General features: G+C 42.3%; 4 protein-coding genes across 4 annotated transcripts in view; 3 read left to right on the plus strand and 1 right to left on the minus strand.

The window, feature by feature from the left end:
- The window catches only part of LOC119656686, a 167,549-nt gene that overhangs the window by 20,713 nt on the left and 121,754 nt on the right, over window positions 1–25,082 (plus strand). The gene's annotated exons all lie outside the window — the stretch shown is intronic.
- Window positions 7,838–9,046, plus strand: LOC119656693. The gene is made up of 2 exons (XM_038063179.1): window positions 7,838–8,101; window positions 8,165–9,046. Exons 1-2 carry the CDS (start codon window positions 8,042–8,044, stop codon window positions 8,630–8,632), a joined length of 528 nt encoding a protein of 175 aa, XP_037919107.1. The 5' UTR covers window positions 7,838–8,041; the 3' UTR covers window positions 8,633–9,046.
- LOC119656690 lies at window positions 19,865–20,778 on the minus strand. Its single transcript, XM_038063176.1, has 2 exons — window positions 20,641–20,778; window positions 19,865–20,561 (listed from the first exon to the last, which is right to left on the minus strand). Exons 1-2 carry the CDS (start codon window positions 20,716–20,718, stop codon window positions 20,100–20,102), a joined length of 540 nt encoding a protein of 179 aa, XP_037919104.1. The 5' UTR covers window positions 20,719–20,778; the 3' UTR covers window positions 19,865–20,099.
- Window positions 22,052–22,965, plus strand: LOC119656689. The gene is made up of 2 exons (XM_038063175.1): window positions 22,052–22,189; window positions 22,269–22,965. The coding sequence occupies exons 1-2, from the start codon at window positions 22,112–22,114 to the stop codon at window positions 22,728–22,730; spliced, it is 540 nt and encodes a 179-aa protein (XP_037919103.1). The 5' UTR covers window positions 22,052–22,111; the 3' UTR covers window positions 22,731–22,965.

The following is a 25,082-nucleotide window of genomic DNA, read 5'->3' on the forward strand; positions in this document are numbered from 1 at the left end:
ATCACAAAAGTTTAGTACCAAGTTCATTGGAATAAGTCGCCTGGATCATTTTCACTTTGACCCCATATTCGGACCAATGACAAATATTAACAAGTAACTGCAAAGAAAATACACTAATTTCAAATATATCTTGAGTATTTATTACTAACATATCAAGAATTATTATTACGTTGAAATAAATTCATTTGTATTAACTATACTTTAATCTAACTCGACTAAAGTCATTTTCAATGGGTGGATCATTTTCACTTTGAGTGACTGTACCATAATGACGGAGAACAAATCAGCCAAAAGGAGACTCTGCAGCGCAATAAACAAGAGGAAAGCTCGCTGCTGGCAGGATCTGGTCGACGAGGTAAATGGGAACCCGTGGGGGCTCAGTTACAAACTGGCAACCTGAAAAATCTGGGCTCTGCAGAAATTCTGTTCACTTAAGACCGAGCAGACAGAGTGCATTGTACGGGCACTATTCCCTGCGCACTCCGTATGTTATGATTACGTCGGCGTGGAAAGCTTGTCCACTTTTCTGTATAAAAGAGTTAGAACAGGCAGTCCTCTCTATGAGAAGCAAGAAGGCGCCAGGACCCGATGGTATTCCAGCGAACACCGGCCAGACCTACTGCTCCGCGCATTAAACGGTTGCCTGAAAGAGGGCATTTTCCCTGCTCGTTGGAAGGAGACGACGCTTCCGCTGATCATCAAAGGGAAAGGCTACTCCGAGTTGCTGTCTTAATACCGCCCACTATGCAGGCTTGACACTTCTCCAAAAATGCTTGAAAAGCTCATCAGAAGTAGACTCGCTGAAGCGATACGCGCTGCCGGATCTCCACGGCAGATCAGTTTTAGAGCAAGGAGATCTACAGTTGATGCTGTCATGCAGGTCGTGGATGCCCTTCGACGAGTGAAGGCACTCGACGGGCGGTGCTTCTCGTAACGCTTGACGTCAAAAACGCCTTTAAATCCGTAAGCTGGAAGGACATCCTAGGCACACTAGACGATCCTTTTCATGTGCCGAATTATCTCTTACGGATATTGAGGGGCTATCTGAGGAACCGCTCCCTGCTCTATGAAACGCTAGAGGGTCAGTGGAGGGTCAAGGTCACGTCGGGGGTAACACAGGGATCTATACTAGGGCCGGACCTGTAGAACACTACCTATGATAGTCTACTTAAACTCGACATGCCAGAAGAGTCGTGCCTGATCGACTACGCAGATGCGGCGCTTGTTGCTGGACGTACTGTCTAACAGGCGCAAAGCAGAATCGGCATATTGATACGACAGGTAAGCGGATGGATGACTATTCATGGTTTCAACCTTGCACTGAAAAAAACCGAAATAATCACTCTGACTAAAATGAGAATTTCGACCCTGCGTCCCATATCGCTGGGCGAGTCGATAATTGAGTCAAAGCCAGCGATAAAGTACCTCGGGCTGACTCTTGACTCGAAGATGAGCTTTCTTGAACAAATGAAAGCATCCGCGAACAAAGCTGCAACTAGAGTTTCGGAGTCAAGTAGGCTGATGGCGAATATGGGGAGTCTAGCAGGCGACGTCTCCTGACGAGTTCAATGCAGTTGTCCTGCTCTACGGCGCAGAGGTATGGTCTGACGCTCTTGGCAAAAGGGTATCGCAAGCGTCTTGCAAGAGTACAGAGACGGGGAGCTTTGTGGATGGCGTCTGCGAACCGCACTGTCTCTAAGCCGGCCGTGCTGGTGATCGCGAGGGTGATTCCCGTTGCCCTTCTTGCTAAGGAGCGTCAAGCCATATGAAAGCGCAAGGGAGATGAGCCAAGGGAGGTTGTGGCTCGTGAAGAACGGCAACGCACTCTAGACAAGTGACAGCTCTCTTGGCAGATGAACTGCGCGGCTAATCGCCAACTTAGATCCCTGGCTGAATCGGAAGTATGCTGAGACTCACTATTTCCTTACCCAAAGGCACGATTTCCAAATTATGTGTTTTGCTATGGAGTTGTGGATCACACCCATCACACTTTTTTTCTTGTGGAAGGTGGTACAACTCTATTTAAACATAGGGGATCTCTCCCCTGACAACATTTTCGAAGGGATGCTGTGGAGTGCTGACAAGTGGAGCCGTATTGCCCATTACGTTCGGGTCCTTCTCGTTGCTAAGAAGATGAAGCTCGACAGGTAAAGTAGCCAGATGGCAGGGGGTTCCTTGAATTAACAGTTTGTTTCCTCCTCTCTCCTCCCGTTGGTAAAAATAAATTCTTAATTTGAAGGCTTCGGGGACTAGCCCGAAGTAATGTGACAAACGGTTAAAGGCTAGCTCTCTGTGATGGGGAGGTGTTTAGTTGGTAGTTCGACGACGTACCGAACCGGGAGTCCAACACTCTGTGCATAAATGCATTCACCTACCCTACCCCAAAAGAAAATAAAACATATGCCCAGCTAGTGAATTATGACAGTCAGACTGCCCACAATAATTTTGTAAGTCTTCCTGCTTTTCGACAGGATAAACTCTGTAGTATGTTTGTTTGGTTCTGACAGGAAAAGTTTGGTGTACTTAGCAGCATTAAGGCCACCTGTCATTATGGGGAGCTTGTTCCCAGTTTTTGATAGCAGTATTTACCAATGCTACTGATACCCCGATCGCAGTTTCCAGACCGGGCATGTGGGAAATTGAATCCTCTTTTGTTAAAGTATCCGAGATTTTATTTCCCTGTACCCCATAATGACGCCCAACCAGTCTCTCCAGACATTTCAGAGAAAATTATGTTAAGCTGATTTGTCTGAAGTTCTTTGAATTTAGATAGTAATTTTTTCCAGGCTTAGGTATGAAGACTACCTTCACCTTCTGCCAAGAGGAAGGCACATAGCTCTAAGCAAAACATCATCGAACAATATTTCTTAGAAGTTGCTCTAAAAGCTCTATACCCTCCTTTAGTATCACTGGGTAGATACCATCCATGCCAGGTGCTTTAAAGTGCTCAAATGATAGTATAGCAGCTCATGCTTTTCCATCAGTAACGACCGCTTTTGCAGTGTCCCAATTCCCCTTGCAACACCAGAAACCGCCAATTCTGCTCCTCTACTCCTAAGACCCGTTCACCCGGGTGATGTACTTACGAGAGATTCAATCAGGTTTTCTAACTTGGCCGACTCATCTTTATTAAGGATTCTGCACAGCCTGGAAGTCTCCATTTCACCTTCCAGTTCCTCACAGCATGCTCTAAAGGAGTCTCGTTTCGAACGTTTTACTAGCCTTTTATATTCACGCTGTGAGCTCTCGAACTTTGCACGATTTGCACGATGTTGATTTCCTGAGTCTTTGCAGTTCTCGCTTCCACCATGGAACCATTTTGTCGCGTTGGCCTTGGGAATTAGGGTAAGCCTCTTTAAAGTACTCTAAAAGTCTGCGATTCAAAGTTTCCAATTGATTCCGTCGCCAAAGGAGTCCTTAGCCGCCTAGGGAGTTCCACTTTGCCGTTAAGAAATTCAATGAACTTTGTGCAATCGGTTTCTCCCCCGACGTAACTAATCAGCCGATTCCTTTGAAATTTTAACAAAGCGATCCAGTAAGGTGGTACTACCCATCATATGGTTGCAATCGCAATCTACAATTTTCTATATGGAAGACAGTGAGGGTTCCTTCGGCGATGATTTTCCTTAAGTTTAAGGGATTAGCATGCCGCCAGACTCGGCATACCTTACCATTCACATTGCTGAAGCCGCGGAGAAAAAGAAGAAACCCTGAGGCATGTCCTTTGGGATTGCCCTCCTTGCTCCCACCACAGTAGCCATCGTTTTAGGAGTTTGTGACATCAAAACTGCGTACCACAACGCTAATTGGATCCCTCGGAGCGGCCAGTGAAGGTCGCTTTGCTGATGGAACTCCTGCGACGTGCTGGTGCTAAAATCGTTTTTCTCGGGGAAAAATTAAATAAGCCCACAGTAAGGCAGACTGTGGATTGGCTTCGCTTAACTTGAAGGATCGATTTTTCTGTCCTCTGAGTAGGTAAAGTTAGACTAAAAGCGCGTTGAAGAATTGAAGTGGAAAGCAACGTGTGGTAAACATATGAATTGCTTCGGGCTACCATTTATAGATCTCCATTTGTCGAACAGATAGCCGTGCGGTGAAGTGCTCTTTGCTGAGGCGTGGTCGCCACCCGGGTTCATAAAATGATAATAAAAGAGCAACCAGTGCAGGATGTGTGGTTTTGAAGTTAGAGAAGTTACACCATTTTATTTCTGCCTGCACTGTTATAGAGCCGGTTCAATACTATATACTCACAGGAATAACGCTGTTTGTAACGTTATTCATCAAAACCTTGCATTCAAGCATGGATTGATCACGGGAACATGTCCAGTTTACTTATATATAATAGTCCCACAGTTAGGTATATAATTCTGCTTGCAGTATGTATTAGACTGGCCAGTTCTAAGTAACAAGCCAAGTAAGCTGGTTGTTGTTGCAGAGTTCTCAACGGATTTTCTCATTAATGTATTACCGGCCATCACCACCAAGCCTTCTATGTATTTATAAGAAGGAAAATCGTCCGAACATAACTGCTTAGCGATATGCCTAGATTATGAGAACATGGAAGGATAACCAACGATGGCGCAACAATCAAATTAGATTCAGGCGTGTTGCAGTCCTTCATTAAGTAACAATACATTATGAGGCAATGTAGCCACCATTGCACTCGATCATGATAATTACCTTGATTTTACTGAGATATTCATTCACAGGTAAATCGACTTCCAGTCGTGACACACTCTGTCACTATGGCTGTTAGATCCCTGTTAAGTACAAACAAATTTTAGACTACGATCGAGAAGTCTAAGTTTAAGCGATATTATCATCAGAGTTGGGCTTCATCATCATCATCAACGGCGCAACAACCGGTATCCGGTCTAGGTCTGCCTTAACACGGAAGGAACTTCAGACATTCCGTTTTCGTTCTCTTCTCTTGAACGCGGCCAAGAGTTTCGAACGGAACAGTTTTTGTCGTTGCTGTTATCGATTGTAAGATAGGAGAAGTTATCAACGGTCTTAAAGTTATAGTCTCCCATATTTATTGCTCTTGTTTGATCAGTGCGATTTGATGCTGTCGCTTCTTTGTTCTTTGGTGCTGACGTTGCCACCATATGTGTACTTCGTCTTACCTTCATTAATTAGCCCCAAAACATCTCACGCCGCCTGTTCGGTCTGAATGAATGAAGGAGGGGGGGATTGTGGTGGTATCCCATACATGTGGAAAGGGATGTTTTCATAGAATAGGGTCATGTGACGTGTGAGCACTTTTAATATTGAGTGAAATATAGTGGAGGGAGGAGCGCAACTATTACTAATATAGTTATAGAAGATCAAACTTTTGCATTCAACGTGAACTTCGTGTATTCCAACACATGTATTACGATTAAGATGAAATCACACGAACGGGTCCATTCGCATTTCAGTTTCCCGTTTGGTTTTTGTAGATATTTGCATGTCAGAATCAGTTATTGAAGGCAGACATGTGCATATGTATATGTTAATCAAGTTTGTGGGTAGTGTCGCATCCAGATGGGTATATGTATGTATATCTACGTTAGTACACACTAGCGGTATGCACTTTTGTACTTATATATGCACATAGTGTAGCCACAAGTTCTGTCAGCCAAACAAATCTTTATTTCTCACGAAGTAATAAACCAAATCCATCGAAAAGTATGCCATCAGAATAGGGAAACATGAGCTTTCAAACGAAAAAAAAATTATTCAGAATGGCCACCGCTAGCAGCTATACAGGCCAGAACTCTGTGAGGCCATGTATCGATCGTTTCACGCACGGTATGAAACGACATTTCTCGAGCTGGGCGCACGATGCTGGCCTTCAAACTCTCCAAATCGGTGTAAGTTCGATCGCAAGCAGTCTCCTCTAATTTAGCACAAAGGCTATAGTCCAGAGGATTCAAATCTGGGCTGCCTGAGGCCCATTTATCTACAGTTGTGAAGTCGGGAATATGCGCCGCTAACCACTGCTGAATTATCTTGGCTTTGTGGCGGCCGAATCCTGCTGGAAGCACTACGGGCTCGACCATATCCTCAAACATCATCATCGCATTGGTTTTGACGCTGGCCTCGCAGAAATGAATATCAGTTACTCTGTGATATGAAACGCCCCACCATACCATGACAGAAGTCGGATGGTGACGACGTTGGACTGGCGGAGCATTTTCTTTGGCTTCATAACAATTGTGATCCTATACTCGATCATTTTGTCGATTGAATTTTTCCTCGATGGTAAACATCTTTTCATCAGAAAATAGAATTTTGCGATATTTTTTACCGGGAAATCGTTGCAGAAGAGTAGCATACCGAGTTTGCCGTATTTTCTCAGTTTTGGCGTTAATATATGACTAACGCACCACCGGTACGCCCCGAGGCATACTTCGAGTTGAAACGCCCATCTCCGCCGACATTCGTTTCTGCTTGTGGAAAGGATTGCGACAAACACGCTCACGCACAGCATGCATCTGGCCACTCCTCCCCCGACCTGTCCTAAAAACGAATCGGTCATTTACCGGCAGGTTTTTTAACAAACTATGAATCGTTTTCGGCGTATTCCCACATTGGGGCAACGTAATAATCGCGATTCTTTTTTCGAAGTGACCGAACTTCATCGCGTTTCTGACCTTCGGAACCTGAAAGTCTGACGGAAGTGGGGTATGGTTAGATACTCTGCGTGCGCAGTGTTACCAATTTCGGTGGACTAACATTTCTCGCTTTACGCATCGACTAACAGAACTTATGGCTATACTATGCACATATGTGTGCTTCAGCGCATGAAGTAAAGTAAAAATGTTAACATGCGTGCGATTAACTTAAATAGGTATATACGTATATACATACATATGTACGAATCAATACGCGGTAACAGGCAATGTTTGTTTATTTAGGGGGAGCATAATGTTTATGTCTTCAATGCGGTGTACATATATCTGAAAGTTTGGAAATATATGGAGGAATATTTTGAATTTGAATAGCTATTTTCTCACATAGGATAAATACAAAACCTTTAAACCCGAAACGTCGAACTTCCTCTATTCCGACTTTTTCCATATTGGAACAGTGATTTTTCTTCCCGATCACGCAGTGGGCTACGTGATTAGAAGACGGAAGTGACAGTGGATTAAGGAGGAGCGTCAATCCATGCTGTAGAACCCACTCTCCTAGGATGACTGACGAAGGGATCGCCCCAAGAGCGTTTGGCGCTGAATAGTTGAAGAGAAGTGTGGGTATTTGGGGAAATCCTGGAAGGAGTTGAAACACCACCAAAAGGTGAAGCAGAGTAACATGCTTATATCTATCTATCTGAGTGTTTAGCACGTAAAGGTGAGGACTTGATTTGGTAACAGGGCTGATATTGGTATCACGCCTGCGCGTTTCATTACAAGCACTTACTATCTTCTAATCCCCGTATAATACTGAAGAAGTTTCGTTCTCTGCACTTCCAATTTTCAAAAATACCTATGTTAATATGTTAGCTTTTAACTGCTTCATTTAACAGATATCAAAATTACAGGAACAATAAAATTTTGATTGTATATTTTCTGGGGTTGTGGGTCTGTTGCACTTCATGGTCTGTACATTTCGTATTATTGCATATGGCAGACAGGCGAATAGTTAGAGAATTGAATTTAATAAGGTTATTCCAAATTTTACATAGTTCAACCGAAAAGGTAGTTTCGTGAGAGAACTAAATACATCATTTTTGTTTTAACTACTTGTATTAAAATTCTAGGAGTGAATGGTTGTAATTATGTGGAATACACACCTGATTGTTTACAAACAACCTACTGGATTTTTTCAAAAATGTATTGAGTCAGAATTACTCCACAGCCCCAATTTATATTTATATAGTAAATGCCATCCACTTCAGGAACTTGTATTTTCCGAATTGACCGTTATGGTCGATTTACCAATTCTGAGCAAATAGCTTTCATATTTAGTTTCACTTTTCCCCGTAATTTGCGAAAGGTTTCGCCACAATCTTGTTTGTGTGGCTTATTCGTCCATAACCTAAGCCTATTCTAACATGCTGGAAGTTGTTTTTCTGTTATTTTTAAGTGAATTCATCGGTTATAAGGCTTCAATGGTGAGTTTACCTTAAAACCTTTTCAAGATCCAAGTTACAAATAGCCATCTTTCAATATTTTAGGGTCATCCGCAGTTGTATTATAGTTCAACCGAATTTCACTTCGATCCGAGGGTAGCCAATGGAACAGCGTGGCTGAGTAATAATAGAACCTCCAACGTGATATTCAACCTAGGAACAGAAATAAAAACAATGCGTGTGGTATTCAACGTTGATTTGTTTCGGGGCGCAAGAAAGTTTTATAACGCTAATATAACTCGGGATTATTGTGATTCAGTGAAATTGTTCAATGGGAATGGAATGTGGAAGATTATTCACCGAGCCTTTTTCAAAGTTACCAACTTTCCATTGTCTTGTCCTATAGCTAAAAATACTTATTATGTGCGTAAGCTATCGTTTCCAGATCATCTGCTTCCTGCCTATTTGCCTGCCTTAACGTTTGTTGCGGAGACAACATGTTTCTATCAACCCTATTTCAACCAAGATGAATTACTAATGAAGTATATTTCACACGGAAGAATTATTCCTTAGTTTAGGAATTTTTGTGGGAAACATTTCGGCTAAATGTATTTTACTTTCATAAATATAAATTCTAATAAATACACACTTGACACACAATGTCGTACTCATCGGTAGAACTAACAATATTAGTTTAATTTTTATTCTCTTACCCATTTTAGTTTCGCAAGTTTCTTTCCAAAACCTTGGCGTCCTTCTTGTATGTGCGATAATTCAAACCATTTTTAAGATTTTATTAAAATCGATTCTTTGTCTATCCGTCGATCTGAGGAAGGACCGGGTCCATTATAGATGCGTGTCATTTGTTCGGCTACTTTTTTTTTGCGTCATTTACTTTATTGAATCTTTCTAAATAGAAACTAACAATAAGTTTTCAAATCCTAGAACTAAAATTCTGATATATTCCTCCCCAGTGCTAATAGAATACATTATTCTCAAAGTAACATGACATACACAACGTTTTATTTGTTTTATTTACATTCTAGAATCTTCATTTTTTCAATCGACTAACACTAGTCTGTTCTAGCAGTCTCCTGGCTAAGGAGTTAGGATGGGAGGCCTTAGGCGTACTAAGGCCTTCCTTAGTACTTCGTCACTTGGAATGAATTTGTAGTCGAGTCTCAGCAAAGAATTTTTGTTTAAAAGCCATGTTTTTTGGTCCCAGTTTCATTTGCATTCCCTTCGCCTCAATATGCTTTCTCCACGTTAGCCGTCTATCCAGCTGGAAGCCGAGATACTTTACAACATTCTGAATTTGCGCTCCAAGAGAAAAGATTCCAGGAGCTGCATAAAGCAAAGCCGAGTTTTACGCAGCCCTGGGCCGCATATATTCGGTAATATTTTCGCCAATAATGTTATAACTCCAGAGGCTTTTATTGCTAAACTTTCACGATGTGTCTTCAAGTCTAATTTTTGGTCAATCATGGCTCCCAGATATTTGAGCGCTGATTGCGAGTGTATGGTTTGTTCACCAATCCAAATCTTCATCTACGTTTGCTTCCTTCGTTTGGTGATTAGAACTACCGCCCTCTAGCCAGAATCCGATTTTCCCCATGTTAGCTCGTTTGTCAAAATTTCGAACTCCTTGTTATCTTGTACCACGATAGTCACTCCGCGAATTCGATAATAATCACCCGTTTGGGGAGCTGTAATCTCAAAATTCCATCGTACATTATTATTCATAGATGAGGGTTGAGAAGCGATTCTTGACAAGTCCAATAGGTTATCCGATGTATCTTAGACCCAGCGTCCGATTCGTAACACAATAGCCTCTCCCGGAGAAACTCTACGACAATGCGCACCAGGTACTTGGAAATGCCTAATTTGGTTAATGCATCAATTATTTTACACTAGTTTGTATTCTTCACCGCTGAGGATTTATGGGTTTCCATTGCTGCTTGCAGAATTTTCGCTACCGTACCAATTGACAGTAAATCGCGCTTTTCGGAAAGACTTATTTGGATTGGGAATTGACACTTCTGTTGTTTCGATTTCTCTGGGAAAATTCCATCTTTGAAGCATGCCATGAATATTTGTGCTAGCTAATTTGGAACTGTCTTTACTGTCACTAGCATTCGGATTGCCGTCTAAACCTGGAATTGATTTTCGGCAATCTTCTTGGCAGCATCAAGAACCTCTTTTGTGATTACCTCGGAATCATTGGGATCTACATGAGCAGTGGTTAGTTTCGATTCACTTTGGACTTGTGGGAAAAGAGTATTAATTATATCTCGCAGAAAATCTGGGTTCATGATAGGCGGTGGGCGTTTATCCATGATCGATGCCTTCTTTCTGTCTGTCTGTCTGTCACATACACCTTTCTCCAAAACGGCTACACCAAGTCAAATGAAATTTGGTTTACATATGAGAACTATAAAATCCCACGCATGCAGTGAGGAACATAAATCTACGTAGAGTAAACAATTTTTCGCGAAATGTAATCATGCGAAACTGCGAAACTGATATTGCAAAATGCGCATCAAGAAGTCCAAATGTGCACATTTAAAGTGAGACAGGACTCATTTTCGAAAGCGGGGGGGGGCGGGGGGGGGGGCGTGCCACTTAATCCATATGGATTAGACCCGGAAGTTCTATAAGGGCAATATCAATGGTAGAAAAAGAAGACGATGGGACGTTCATGATAAGAATGGGGGAGACAGATAGACATACAGACTGACAGACAGTCTTCCTATTGAAGCATCGAAAAAGGCTATTGCAGAGGGCAAAGTACGTGTTGGATGGGTGGTCTGTCGGTTACGGGAACAGAGTCCAGTGCACAAATGCTATAAGTCAAGAGGACGAGTTCACCCGTGCGAAGATTGGAGGGATATACATCTATAGCTGTTACGTAACACCGAGCCTCACATTAGAGGAATTCACGTTATTGCTGGAAAAATTATCCTTCAATGCAAGGCGCTACAATCCCAAAGTACTAGCCGGCGACTTCAACGCATGGGCTGAAGAATGGGGTAGCAGAGAAACCAATGCAAAAGGGCGAAGATTACTGGAGACATTCTCGCGCTTGAACGTGATACTTGCCAACTCTGGGGGAGCCAACACATTTCGGAGGGGAGAATTGCAATCGGTGGTAGACCTCACCTTCGTCAGTGATACTTTAATCAGAGACTTATGGTAGCGTGTCAGCGAGGAGTACACACACAGCGATCATCAGGCTATCATCTTTCAAACCTCGCCAAGGAATATTATGAAGCCATTAAAACAAATAACGATGAGCTGGGTAACCAAGAAATTCGACGCAAAAATGTTCAAGGAGGTACTTCTGGAAGATACATTGCTATCGGGAAGCGCACAAAAATGAAGTTTCACAGGTCGTGGAAAAATTGCGGCGGGCATGCGATGCCGCTATGCTTCTACGTAGCACTTTCCAAAGACGAAATCCTAATTTTTGGTGGAATTCAAAAATTGAGGAATACCGGAAAAGGTGCCTCAAAGCTAGGAGACGCTCTCAGCGCAGAAGTAACCGACCTGAGTTCGAGGAGCTACACGTGCAATATCAACATGCGAGAAAAAATTGGAAGTAGCTATCGCAAAGAGCAAATCCGAATATTTCAAGCGGATGTGTACTGAAGCTGAATCCGACCCATGGGTTGGCGCATATAGGTCGGTGATGTCATCACTAGAAGGGGAGCACTCCCCCCGATTACTTGCCCAGAGTTGTTGCAGAATATAGTGAACGCTCTATTCCCAGTCGATGTGAATTGTATAAGTCTGCCTGTAGTACCTTTAAAACCCGACGAAGTTCCGGTAGTGGTAAATGAGGAGTTTCTAGACGCAGCGAAAAGATTGACTGAAAAAAAGACTCCAGGGTCGGATGGAATCCCTAATATCCTAATATCCCTGAAAGTAGCCGCCATGACAGCGCGAGGTATGTTTGCCCAAATTTTCACGGCATGCCTTAAGGAAGGAGAATTCCCCGAGCAATGGAAGCTACAAAAGCTAATACTCATTCCGATGGTAGGTAAACGATTGGGTGACACCTCCTCATATAGGCAAACTATTCGAACGAATAATATATAACAGACTACTCGCTGTTGCGGAAAAGGAAGGAGGCCTTTCCGATAAACAATTCGGATTTCGTAAAGCGAAATCAACTGTCGACGCATTCAGCATGCTGACTAGTTTGGCCCAGGCTGCAATAGAAGAAGGAAAATGCTGCGCAGTAATAACCCTCGACGTAAAAAATGCGTTCAATAGTACAAAATGCAAAAAAATCATCGAGGCACTCGACAAAATACAGGCCCCGAAGTACATTGTATGTATTGTGGTTGAGTTTCTCCTTGGGAGAAGACTTTACTGCGACTCGGACGATGGGCTAAAAATATTCCCGACAACTTGCGGAGTGCCACAGGGTTCTGTCTGGGTCCCTTGCTGTGGTTAGTTATGTATGATGGAGTGTTGACGCTACGCCTACCGGACAATATGATAGCTGTTGGTTTCGCCGATGATATCGGAATAACAGTGGTTGCAAAGCACCAAGACGAGATCGAGATCTATGCAAATGAAGCGATGTGGGAGACCAATTCCTGGTTGAGAAATTCTGGCCTTTCACTTGCTGAACATAAAACAGAAGTAGTTCTCATTAGCAAGAGAAGAAAGAATGCAACTGTGAAAATCAAAGTTGGCGAAAAAAACAATTTACTCCCAACCATCGCTCAAATACTTGTGAGTAACTATTGACAGAAGACTCAACTTCAAAAGACACATTGAGTACGCCGCAACTAAAGCGTCTTCCATCGCTGCAACGATCTCGAGGATACTACCGAACATTGGTGGGCCAAGACAAAGTCGACATCTTCTGCTTTCTTGAGTAGTTAGCTCCGTGCTACTCTACGCAGCTCCAGTTTGGGTGTTTTGGATAACAAAGTGAACTGCCGAAAATTGGGAATGGTGTATCAGCTAAGTGCACTCCGGGTATGCAGTGCGTATCGGACAACATCATGAGAAGCAGCATATGTACTAGCAGGAATGCTCCTACACACGTCATATTTGATTGCCCCAGGTTCACCGCGCACCGAACAAAAATGGAAGCGGTCGCAGACAGGCGTTTAACACCCGGAAACATTGTGGAGTTCATGCTGGAGTCAACGGATGCTTGGAACCAAGTTGTAAGGGAACTGCAAGCTATTCACCAACAGCTTAGGCAGGAAGAACTACGGCGAAAACAAGGAAGAGAGAGAACCATAATGATCCGCAGTTAAAACCTGATCCAGCCCCGCGACGCAATACTTTATAGGAGTTCCATGGGGAGAGTGGAATGAGAAGGAGGCGGTTTTAGTGAGTAGAAGTCTCACATTACTGCGTGGCAGGAGCCAGTAGTAGGTTTCAAACCTTTCCACCTTCCAACGCCGAAAAAAAAGACAGTTAGTGTAGGCGTTTCTGATCGCTACAAGTGTCAGTCTTTTGTATTCGTCCTCCTTCTTATGTTCATGCAAATATAAGGGAATAATTTATGTGAAGTCCCGTACGGTTTCGTCTTCAATGTAAAGGTAAGTCTAAACAGTTTTCTGACAAAATGAGCGTGCACTAGAAGGAAGTAGTAAACTGCTCCTCAAAATTAGTGTGATAAGACACCAGGAAGATTAATGACTCAAGACCATTCAATCTTCAAAGGGAAAGTGTTTGAATAGATTGTTAAGACCGCTGCATCGACTAGAAGTGTGAAAACAGTATTTTTAATTTACAGAGAGGGGGATTCGAATTTATGTAATTTTAATACTCAATAAACAAATATTACTAAAACTAGCCTCTCCTAAGTGGGTCGAGCGCTAGTTCCAGCGACATCTCCCGACCAGGTATAGTCACCCCACTGTGAGCTGATGAATGCCAGTCTGTGTCTCTCCTAGGAGTGTCTTTACAATGGGTGTTCTTGGAAGTGATGTACTCCTTTCAAATGCGCGTTTCTTCGGACGGCTTGTAGTATCAAACGCAACGGTGGTCAGAAAATCCACCACTGAGGTACTGTAGGCGAAGGATACCGCCGGCACTGGTGTTCCTTGCTCTTCTACCATAAATCTCCTCTCTTGCTACGTAATGGTTTCTTGTTCTTGGTGTAATTCTCATAGCCATTTTTTTCGTTCGTGGGGGTTTTTGTTTTGTATTAAAGCCCACATATGCAGCAAGTGATATCGTTCTACGTTGAGTTTAAGGGGGATGGGGGATCCCCATATATGCAAAAGGGGATATAATATTTCTTCTGCCGAATATAATCATGTGGGGTCTCAAATGAAAGGTTTCGGTTGGTACTTTACGAAGCCGATATATGTTTTAACATTAATTTTGAATAGGAGGGAGTGCGGGGGATGTAAAATTGACAGGGTCATTCTCAGGAACTACTCAATCGAAAAAATGAAAACAAGTCGGGAAACCGAATGCTCGGGGCTTCAGGTATGAAAGGCTTTGTATGCTTCTTTGGTGAGTATATTTGAGTGCAGAACTATTTCATTTGTACGTAGCCCGTTATGAATACGCATTTAGCATGTCAGTCTACTCACTTTAGTGTATCAATAATATTTAGTTGCAGTAAATTTACACGGTAAAGTCAATTTTAAGCTACTATACTTTGTTAGTAATAGTATGATTTTGATCCAGCTTGGGGACAACATGCCTCATATTAGTTTCTTTATTACTACCAATTTTTATAACTCTAAGATAAAACAATTTCGTCAAAAATATAGTAATATACTATTATTAACTTAACTTGAGCAGATATCGATATCGAGAGTATTTTGAGGACCGACCACTGTGCAGAGGGAGCTTCATGATTTTTTTCAGAGTTTTCGGTTAGGTTGTTTGTGAGAATGGGTCCGTTAAATAAATCATCACTTTCAACCCCTCCCACTCCTCGTCTTTTCAAAAATGATAAAACTAGGACTGGCATCGAAAAGTACTAATCTAGACCTTTCATTTGATACGCAAGTGACTATATTCGATGAAAAAAATTTACACCCCTCTTTTGCATGTATGGGGACCCTCGCCTTAATGGCAACGTAGAAAGAAGTCGCTCACTGCAAGTCTGGGCGTTCACAGTTCCCACCTTCCCACCAAATTTCGTGTCAATCGGTATTGCCGTTTCTGAGAAAAGTGCGTGTGACAAGCAGACGGTTGCCTAACACTGTCAAAGGAGAGGACGGCAAATAGAGCAACACAAATATCCCCAGCAACGCTGATCCACAGGAAAGATCTAGCCGAAACCCGCCTTCGGAAGATTGTTCCACAGCCAAGACATGAAACACAAAAGCGTGTCAGGGTTGATGATTTAACCATACACCAACAGGTACATAAGAAACCAAGTCGGGAAACCTTAAGTTGGACGCTTCAGGTATGAAAGGTTTTGAGTATTTATTTTATAACGACGTTTGAGGGTGCAATTGTCCCATTAGTACGTAGCACGTCATATATGCGTATATTATGTGAGAATCGCCACATTCAGTTTTTAATTTGCAAAGAAGCGGCAATTTTAGCTTATTATAACTTTGTTAGTAATAGTGCGATTTTCACCATACTTGGTATTATCATGCTCTATATTATACCCTACAATGTTGCTGTTTCGTGCTGATAGAATGAAGTTTAGGGGGGTTTGCACCCAATTGCTAAAAATTATAGTAATATACTATTATTAACTTTACTTGAACAGATATTGATATGGTTGTATTTCGGACCACCATATAGTGGCAACCTCCTGATTTTTTCTGATTTTTCGGTTGAGTAGTTTCTCAGAATGGGTCCCTTAAAGAAATGATCATTTTCAGCCCTCCTCACTCCCCACTTTTCCAATAAGTGTCAAAATTAAGACCGGCTTCAGGTGCTAACCGAAACCTTTCATTTCATACTCCACTAGACTATATGACTTTTGCATGTAAATTCGAGGTAAAAGAATGTAAGTCACTGTATGCGTGAGCGTCCACAGTTTCCAACTTTCCACCAAATTTGGTGTCAATCGCTATAACCGTCTCCGAAAAAAATGCGTGCGACGGACAGACAGACAGTAAACTGTTTTTTTGTTTTACACAAAACCTTAAAAGAAGAAGGATCCCCCGCCAAAATATCAGACAATGCTAGAGTAAAAGGAGCCAACAGCCAAAGGGATCCAAGTCCAAGTTGGACTTTGGTTAAATCAAGGAAGGAGCGGGGTGAATCAGAAACAATGATTACGAAACGAAACCGTCAAGAAGTGCCGGTAATAACACGAATTAGGCGAACATATAAAGGAGGATTGCTGTTCGAACTATTGAAGGAAAAGAAGGATCACGCTGACCTAAAAAGGAATATAGAGGTTTCACTCGGTGAACAAGCAACCGTCCGCGTAAGTCGACCAATGGTTACCATAGAATGTAAAGATCTTGACGGGGTACGAATTTTGTGCAGCAATTGAAACTGGAAGACATGCAGGAAACGGACATCAAGAGCCTAAGGAGAGCGTACGATGGAAGGCAGACAGCGATCCTAACTATGTCCAGAGTATTGCAACATGCTAGATAGACTGGCGAGAGACACCAAAGATCGCAAACCCAAAATTATTACTGGCGACTTCAACGCTTGGGCAATGGAATGAGGAAGCCAGAAAACAAATAAAAGGAGAAGAATCCTACTCGCGGTTTCCTCCTGCCTAAACGTTACCCTGGCTAACATCGGCAGCTTAAACACCTTTAGCCGTGGAGAGCTAGGCTCCGTTGAATATTTTACTTTTGTAAGTGATTCGCTGGCCAAGCATCTATACGAGCATATTAGCGAAGAATACACGCATAGCCACCAACAGGGCATATACATGTATTACTATTGAAAAGGGACCCAGAACAATAAGTCCTCCCCTGAAGAAAGCAGAAACAGGTTGGTCATCAAGAGCACTTGATGAGAATACATTTCTGGAGATATTGCAGTAGAACACAGAGTTTATTGGAACGGCCATAGAAAAAGCATCGCTGTCCCAACAGATATACTGAGCATGTGACGCTTCCATGCCAAGACGTGCACACTCTCGGAAGCGCAACCCTATCTATTAGCGGAACGCTGAAATAGCGAAATGTCATATGAAATGCTTGAAGGCCAGAAGGTGGAGTCAACGCCGAAGAAACATGCTAGAATATGGACAACGGGACCTCAAATATAAACAGGCACAAAAAAGTAAAAATTACTGCTTCAAGCGACTCTGCAACTCTGCGAGGCAGACTCAGATCCATGGTGAGGAGCGTACAAGTTCGTTATGTTAGCAATAAAAGGCAAAAGGTCTCCTACTATTATGTGCGCTAGATTATTGTGGGATATAGTTTCAACATTGTTCCCCCAATATCCGGAAACAGTCTTCTCAACGATACCAATGAGCGTCGAAGACATACCTCCAGTAACCACAGACGAAGTTTTGGACGTAGTGAAAAGGGTCCGGGATACCGCAGCCCCCGGCATTGATAGAATCCGGCGCTGAAACTGGCACCAACCATGTTCGCACGGGTATTCACAGACTTCCTAAAAGAAGGATCCTTCCCCGCAGAGTGGAAAATACAAAATCTTGTATTGATCCCCAGGACAGGTAAGCCGCTATGTGAACCAACATCCTGCAGACCTGTTTGTCTTCTGAATGCAGGAGGCAAGGTCATCGAACGGATAATCTATAACCGGGTATATCCATTAATTGATAGTGGTGGTTGTTTATCGAATAGGCAGTTTGTCTTCCGGGAGGCTCGGTCATCGGTTAATGCTACCAAACTGGTGTTTAAGCTTGCCAGAAAAGTTTACGACGAGAGGAAATACTGCGTACGGAAATACTCTTGACATCAAGAACGCGTTTAATTCTGCCAGATGGAACCATATAATCGAAGCGCTCATCGCGGCACAAACACCAAAATGTATGTTAAATATAATCTTCGATTACTTCCAATAGCGGAAGCTACTTTATGATACGGACGAAGGGTTGAAGATGTATGTAATAACGGCAGGAGTTCCGCAGGGGTTTGTTCTGGGCCCTCTGCTACGGACCTTAATGTATAATGGCGTTGACGGCTTCCAGTAGCTAAACAATCCGTTGTCATCGGAGTGTCATAACATTCAATCACCACGACGAAGTACAGATATATGCGAACGAGACTATATGGACGGTCAAGTCTTTGCTTAAAGACCACGGGCGGAAGCTTGCCGAACACAAGGCGGAGTTGGTGCTCTTTACAAAGCGTCTGTTTCCGCCACTGTTGAAATCTGCATCGGGGCGAATGTTGTTAGCTCTCAGCCATCGCTGAAGTACTTGGATGTAACATTCGACTCTAAGCTGGGCTTTAAACCCCACTTAAAGCTTACTGGGCAGAAAACGACGACTATCAGCTCAACACTGGCAAGGATCCTTCCAAATGTAGGCGGCCCGAAGAATAGTCGACGATTACTCTTATCGCGAGTCGTCAGCTCTGTACTTTTATACGCGGCACCAGTCTGGGCGTCGGCGATAAAAATCGGAGAAAATCGCTGACAGCTTCAAGCTGCATATCGATTAAGCGCTCTCCGAACATGTTGCGCCTACCGATCAATATCTTATGAGGCGATATGCATGATTGGCGAAATGATCCCGGTAGATACTTTAACCGTTGAGGCAAGTCGTTTGTACGAGAATCAGAAAGGGAGCCTAAACAAGCAAAGTGAGCGTATGCGGTCATTGGCTGCATGGCAAACAGCATGGGACCAGGTGGAGAATGGCCGGTGGACATACAGGCTTATCCCAGACATAAGTATGTGGACTATGCGGAACCACGGTGAGACGAGTTACGATCTGACTACAGAAATTACCTCTATAGGTTCGGTCTAGATGAATCGCCCGATTGTCCTACATGTAAAGGTGCAGCCGGAAATGCAGAACATTTCGCCTGCCCAAGATTTGATCCTTTACAAAGATAAAGTTTGAAACAGAGCTAAATACCCGTTTAACGGTGGAAAATATGATAAAGTACATGGTGTAATCAAATACAGCATGGGACGCGGTAGTTCCAATGGTGAAACGGATCCACCAGCAACTAAATGCAGCAGAAATGCAGCAGGAATGCAGCGGGGATATAGGAGGGTAGCTACTGCAATTAACGCCAGGTAAAGCGGTAGCAGCTTGTTTAGAGTTTACAGCTAAGAACTTAGCAGCCCCGCGAAGCAATGCCGGAACGGTGGTCCTGCGGGGAGTGTGTTGAGAAACTATGGGAGGTTTTAGTCGGTAAGAGTCCGCCATGCGTGTTCTAGATTCTAGATGCGTATCTATGATGGATTTCCCCCAGCCAAAAAAAAAAGACAGACAGACAGACATTGAATCGATTTTGATAAGGTTTTGTTTTGCTCAAATGAAGTTAATAATGGTATATTACTATATTTTAGGAAATTGGAAAGAAAACACCCTTTCATCCTAAAATCATGAAATTTTAATATTATAAGGTATGATATAAAGCATGATATTACCAAGTTTAGTGAAAATCTCACTACTATTGATCAAGTTATACTAGCTCAAAGTTGTATATTTCGTGCAAATTCCCTGCAATTCAGTGCCACAGAATTACAATATCACACTAAAGCGGGTATTCTGGCATGCTAAATGAGTATATATTGCAAGTTACGTGCAAATGGAACAGTCCTACACACAAATGTTTTTACAAAAGAAATACACAAAACCTTTCCTACTTAGAACTGAAAGCTGGGCGGTTTCCTGAAAGCTACTCAATTGCTAATTTGAAATGAAGTTTTTAAAGAAAAACTGAAAAAAATTGTTGATTATATTTTATATATTTATTTATTGGTTTATTTATTTTTAATTATAATTCTTTTTAAGGTATTGTGCAAAATGGACATAATAATATCCTGGCATTCATATTTAGACGAAAGTTGATATTGTTTACTGGTGGAATGTGGTTGAAAACAAGCTGATTGAAACTATATTGTTACAGTAAACAGTTTATATGTTCACCCAGTTTGTAAACCGATAAATTGTGAGGTTCCTATAACATCTTTACGGAATCAACCTTCCATGCGCAACGTACTTTAATAGCACTTCCTCCTGGTTGAAATACATTCGATGTAGAAACGTGGTTTCCACAATAAAGTTTAGCGCTGGCATGTAGTTAGGTAGATACTGCTCCGGGAAAGACAAATTACGAACATAGTATGTGTTTTTGGGAATAGGGCATGATGAGGGAAAGTTCGTAGTTTGAAGGAAGGCTTGTCGGAAGACGGTCCAAATTTTACTCATGATTGATATTTGGGCACAGTAGTCTCGGGTTATATTAAAAGCGTTAAACGTGCGTTGCTTATGAATCAAGTCCACTTTAAACCTTGACCTCATTGTTTTCAGTTCCTCTTTCAAATCGAATACGACATTGACAGTTCGATCATCAGTGAGCCAGGTTGTCCCGTTGCTTATTCTTGCATCAAAATCAAATCTGGTTTTTGTGATGCGCACTCGCGGACGACACTGAAATTAAGCGTATTGAGCAACTTGAAACTAAAGATATGCCCTTTATCTTTATCTCTGGAAGGAGCTTCGTACTAACCTCCGAAGGTGTAAGGTGGCCAAGAACAAAATATAAAAACCAAAGAAAAACATTGATAATGCCAGAGAGACGCCACATTCAGAGTATTTGGAGTACAAAACTACACTCAAAGTCAAATGTAAACAATCCACTGCGTCGGATTGACTGTGGTTAACAAAGCATGAACCCCATTTCCGGCTATCGTCAGTAATCGAAAGTTCACAACGGAACAACTGGGGTGCTGATGTGATCTGAGATAACTTAACTGATGACAAGTTATAAGCAACAAGTAGTAGTAATAGTAGTAATAGTTTTAGTAATAAAAGTCGACATCTTCTGCTTTCTTGAGTAGTCAGCTCCGTGCTACTCTACGCAGCTCCAGTTTGGGTGTTTTGGATAACAAAGTGAACTGCCGAAAATTGGGAATGGTGTATCAGCTAAGTGCACTCCGGGTATGCAGTGCGTATCGGACAACATCATGAGAAGCAGCATATGTACTAGCAGGAATGCTCCTACACACGTCATATTTGATTGCCCCAGGTTCACCGCGCACTGAACAAAAATGGAAGCGGTCGCAGACAGGCGTTTAACACCCGGAAACATTGTGGAGTTCATGCTGGAGTCAACGGATGCTTGGAACCAAGTTGTAAGGGAACTGCAAGCTATTCACCAACAGCTTAGGCAGGAAGAACTACGGCGAAAACAAGGAAGAGAGAGAACCATAATGATCCGCAGTTAAAACCTGATCCAGCCCCGCGACGCAATACTTTATAGGAGTTCCATGGGGAGAGTGGAATGAGAAGGAGGCGGTTTTAGTGAGTAGAAGTCTCACATTACTGCGTGGCAGGAGCCAGTAGTAGGTTTCAAACCTTTCCACCTTCCAACGCCGAAAAAAAAGACAGTTAGTGTAGGCGTTTCTGATCGCTACAAGTGTCAGTCTTTTGTATTCGTCCTCCTTCTTATGTTCATGCAAATATAAGGGAATAATTTATGTGAAGTCCCGTACGGTTTGGTCTTCAATGTAAAGGTAAGTCTAAACAGTTTTTTGACAAAATGAGCGTGCACTAGAAGGAAGTAGTAAACTGCTCCTCAAAATTAGTGTGATACGACACCAGGAAGATTAATGACTCAAGACCATTCAATCTTCAAAGGGGAAGTGTTTGAATAGATTGTTAAGACCGCTGCATCGACTAGAAGTGTGAAAACAGTATTTTTAATTTACAGAGAGGGGGATTCGAATTTATGTAATTTTAATACTCAATAAACAAATATTACTAAAACTATTACTACTATTACTACTACTTGTTGCTTATAACTTGTCATCAGTTAAGTTATCTCAGATCACATCAGCACCCCAGTTGTTCCGTTGTGAACTTTCGATTACTGACGATAGCCGGAAATGGGGTTCATGCTTTGTTAACCACAGTCAATCCGACGCAGTGGATTGTTTACATTTGACTTTGAGTGTAGTTTTGTACTCCAAATACTCTGAATGTGGCGTCTCTCTGGCATTATCAATGTTTTTCTTTGGTTTTTATATTTTGTTCTTGGCCACCTTACACCTTCGGAGGTTAGTACGAAGCTCCTTCCAGAGATAAAGATAAAGGGCATATCTTTAGTTTCAAGTTGCTCAATACGCTTAATTTCAGTGTCGTCCGCGAGTGCGCATCACAAAAACCAGATTTGATTTTGATGCAAGAATAAGCAACGGGACAACCTGGCTCACTGATGATCGAACTGTCAATGTCGTATTCGATTTGAAAGAGGAACTGAAAACAATGAGGTCAAGGTTTAAAGTGGACTTGATTCATAAGCAACGCACGTTTAACGCTTTTAATATAACCCGAGACTACTGTGCCCAAATATCAATCATGAGTAAAATTTGGACCGTCTTCCGACAAGCCTTCCTTCAAACTACGAACTTTCCCTCATCATGCCCTATTCCCAAAAACACATACTATGTTCGTAATTTGTCTTTCCCGGAGCAGTATCTACCTAACTACATGCCAGCGCTAAACTTTATTGTGGAAACCACGTTTCTACATCGAATGTATTTCAACCAGGAGGAAGTGCTATTAAAGTACGTTGCGCATGGAAGGTTGATTCCGTAAAGATGTTATAGGAACCTCACAATTTATCGGTTTACAAACTGGGTGAACATATAAACTGTTTACTGTAACAATATAGTTTCAATCAGCTTGTTTTCAACCACATTCCACCAGTAAACAATATCAACTTTCGTCTAAATATGAATGCCAGGATATTATTATGTCCATTTTGCACAATACCTTAAAAAGAATTATAATTAAAAATAAATAAACCAATAAATAAATATATAAAATATAATCAACAATTTTTTTCAGTTTTTCTTTAAAAACTTCATTTCAAATTAGCAATTGAGTAGCTTTCAGGAAACCGCCCAGCTTTCAGTTCTAAGTAGGAAAGGTTTTGTGTATTTCTTTTGTAAAAACATTTGTGTGTAGGACTGTTCCATTTGCACGTAACTTGCAATATATACTCATTTAGCATGCCAGAATACCCGCTTTAGTGTGATATTGTAATTCTGTGGCATTGAATTGCAGGGAATTTGCACGAAATATACAACTTTGAGCTAGTATAACTTGATCAATAGTAGTGAGATTTTCACTAAACTTGGTAATATCATGCTTTATATCATACCTTATAATATTAAAATTTCATGATTTTAGGATGAAAGGGTGTTTTCTTTCCAATTTCCTAAAATATAGTAATATACCATTATTAACTTCATTTGAGCAAAACAAAACCTTATCAAAATCGATTCAATGTCTGTCTGTCTGTCTTTTTTTTTTGGCTGGGGGAAATCCATCATAGATACGCATCTAGAATCTAGAACACGCATGGCGGACTCTTACCGACTAAAACCTCCCATAGTTTCTCAACACACTCCCCGCAGGACCACCGTTCCGGCATTGCTTCGCGGGGCTGCTAAGTTCTTAGCTGTAAACTCTAAACAAGCTGCTACCGCTTTACCTGGCGTTAATTGCAGTAGCTACCCTCCTATATCCCCGCTGCATTCCTGCTGCATTTCTGCTGCATTTAGTTGCTGGTGGATCCGTTTCACCATTGGAACTACCGCGTCCCATGCTGTATTTGATTACACCATGTACTTTATCATATTTTCCACCGTTAAACGGGTATTTAGCTCTGTTTCAAACTTTATCTTTGTAAAGGATCAAATCTTGGGCAGGCGAAATGTTCTGCATTTCCGGCTGCACCTTTACATGTAGGACAATCGGGCGATTCATCTAGACCGAACCTATAGAGGTAATTTCTGTAGTCAGATCGTAACTCGTCTCACCGTGGTTCCGCATAGTCCACATACTTATGTCTGGGATAAGCCTGTATGTCCACCGGCCATTCTCCACCTGGTCCCATGCTGTTTGCCATGCAGCCAATGACCGCATACGCTCACTTTGCTTGTTTAGGCTCCCTTTCTGATTCTCGTACAAACGACTTGCCTCAACGGTTAAAGTATCTACCGGGATCATTTCGCCAATCATGCATATCGCCTCATAAGATATTGATCGGTAGGCGCAACATGTTCGGAGAGCGCTTAATCGATATGCAGCTTGAAGCTGTCAGCGATTTTCTCCGATTTTTATCGCCGACGCCCAGACTGGTGCCGCGTATAAAAGTACAGAGCTGACGACTCGCGATAAGAGTAATCGTCGACTATTCTTCGGGCCGCCTACATTTGGAAGGATCCTTGCCAGTGTTGAGCTGATAGTCGTCGTTTTCTGCCCAGTAAGCTTTAAGTGGGGTTTAAAGCCCAGCTTAGAGTCGAATGTTACATCCAAGTACTTCAGCGATGGCTGAGAGCTAACAACATTCGCCCCGATGCAGATTTCAACAGTGGCGGAAACAGACGCTTTGTAAAGAGCACCAACTCCGCCTTGTGTTCGGCAAGCTTCCGCCCGTGGTCTTTAAGCAAAGACTTGACCGTCCATATAGTCTCGTTCGCATATATCTGTACTTCGTCGTGGTGATTGAATGTTATGACACTCCGATGACAACGGATTGTTTAGCTACTGGAAGCCGTCAACGCCATTATACATTAAGGTCCGTAGCAGAGGGCCCAGAACAAACCCCTGCGGAACTCCTGCCGTTATTACATACATCTTCAACCCTTCGTCCGTATCATAAAGTAGCTTCCGCTATTGGAAGTAATCGAAGATTATATTTAACATACATTTTGGTGTTTGTGCCGCGATGAGCGCTTCGATTATATGGTTCCATCTGGCAGAATTAAACGCGTTCTTGATGTCAAGAGTATTTCCGTACGCAGTATTTCCTCTCGTCGTAAACTTTTCTGGCAAGCTTAAACACCAGTTTGGTAGCATTAACCGATGACCGAGCCTCCCGGAAGACAAACTGCCTATTCGATAAACAACCACCACTATCAATTAATGGATATACCCGGT

Source organism: Hermetia illucens, chromosome 5 (assembly GCF_905115235.1).
Source record: "Hermetia illucens chromosome 5, iHerIll2.2.curated.20191125, whole genome shotgun sequence".
In the NCBI taxonomy this organism is placed as follows: Eukaryota; Metazoa; Arthropoda; class Insecta; order Diptera; family Stratiomyidae; genus Hermetia; species Hermetia illucens.

Bases quoted from the DNA above. Each gene is read 5' to 3' on its own strand.
- LOC119656689 (XM_038063175.1), top strand. From the start codon at position 22,112: ATGTGGCGTCTCTCTGGCATTATCAATGTTTTTCTTTGGTTTTTATAT. The intron at 22,190-22,268 runs GTTAGTACGAAG...GCTTAATTTCAG, and splicing joins GCCACCTTACACCTTCGGAG to TGTCGTCCGCGAGTGCGCAT.
- LOC119656690 (XM_038063176.1), bottom strand. From the start codon at position 20,718: ATGTGGCGTCTCTCTGGCATTATCAATGTTTTTCTTTGGTTTTTATAT. The intron at 20,562-20,640 runs GTTAGTACGAAG...GCTTAATTTCAG, and splicing joins GCCACCTTACACCTTCGGAG to TGTCGTCCGCGAGTGCGCAT.
- LOC119656693 (XM_038063179.1), top strand. From the start codon at position 8,042: ATGCTGGAAGTTGTTTTTCTGTTATTTTTAAGTGAATTCATCGGTTAT. The intron at 8,102-8,164 runs GTGAGTTTACCT...TCAATATTTTAG, and splicing joins TCGGTTATAAGGCTTCAATG to GGTCATCCGCAGTTGTATTA.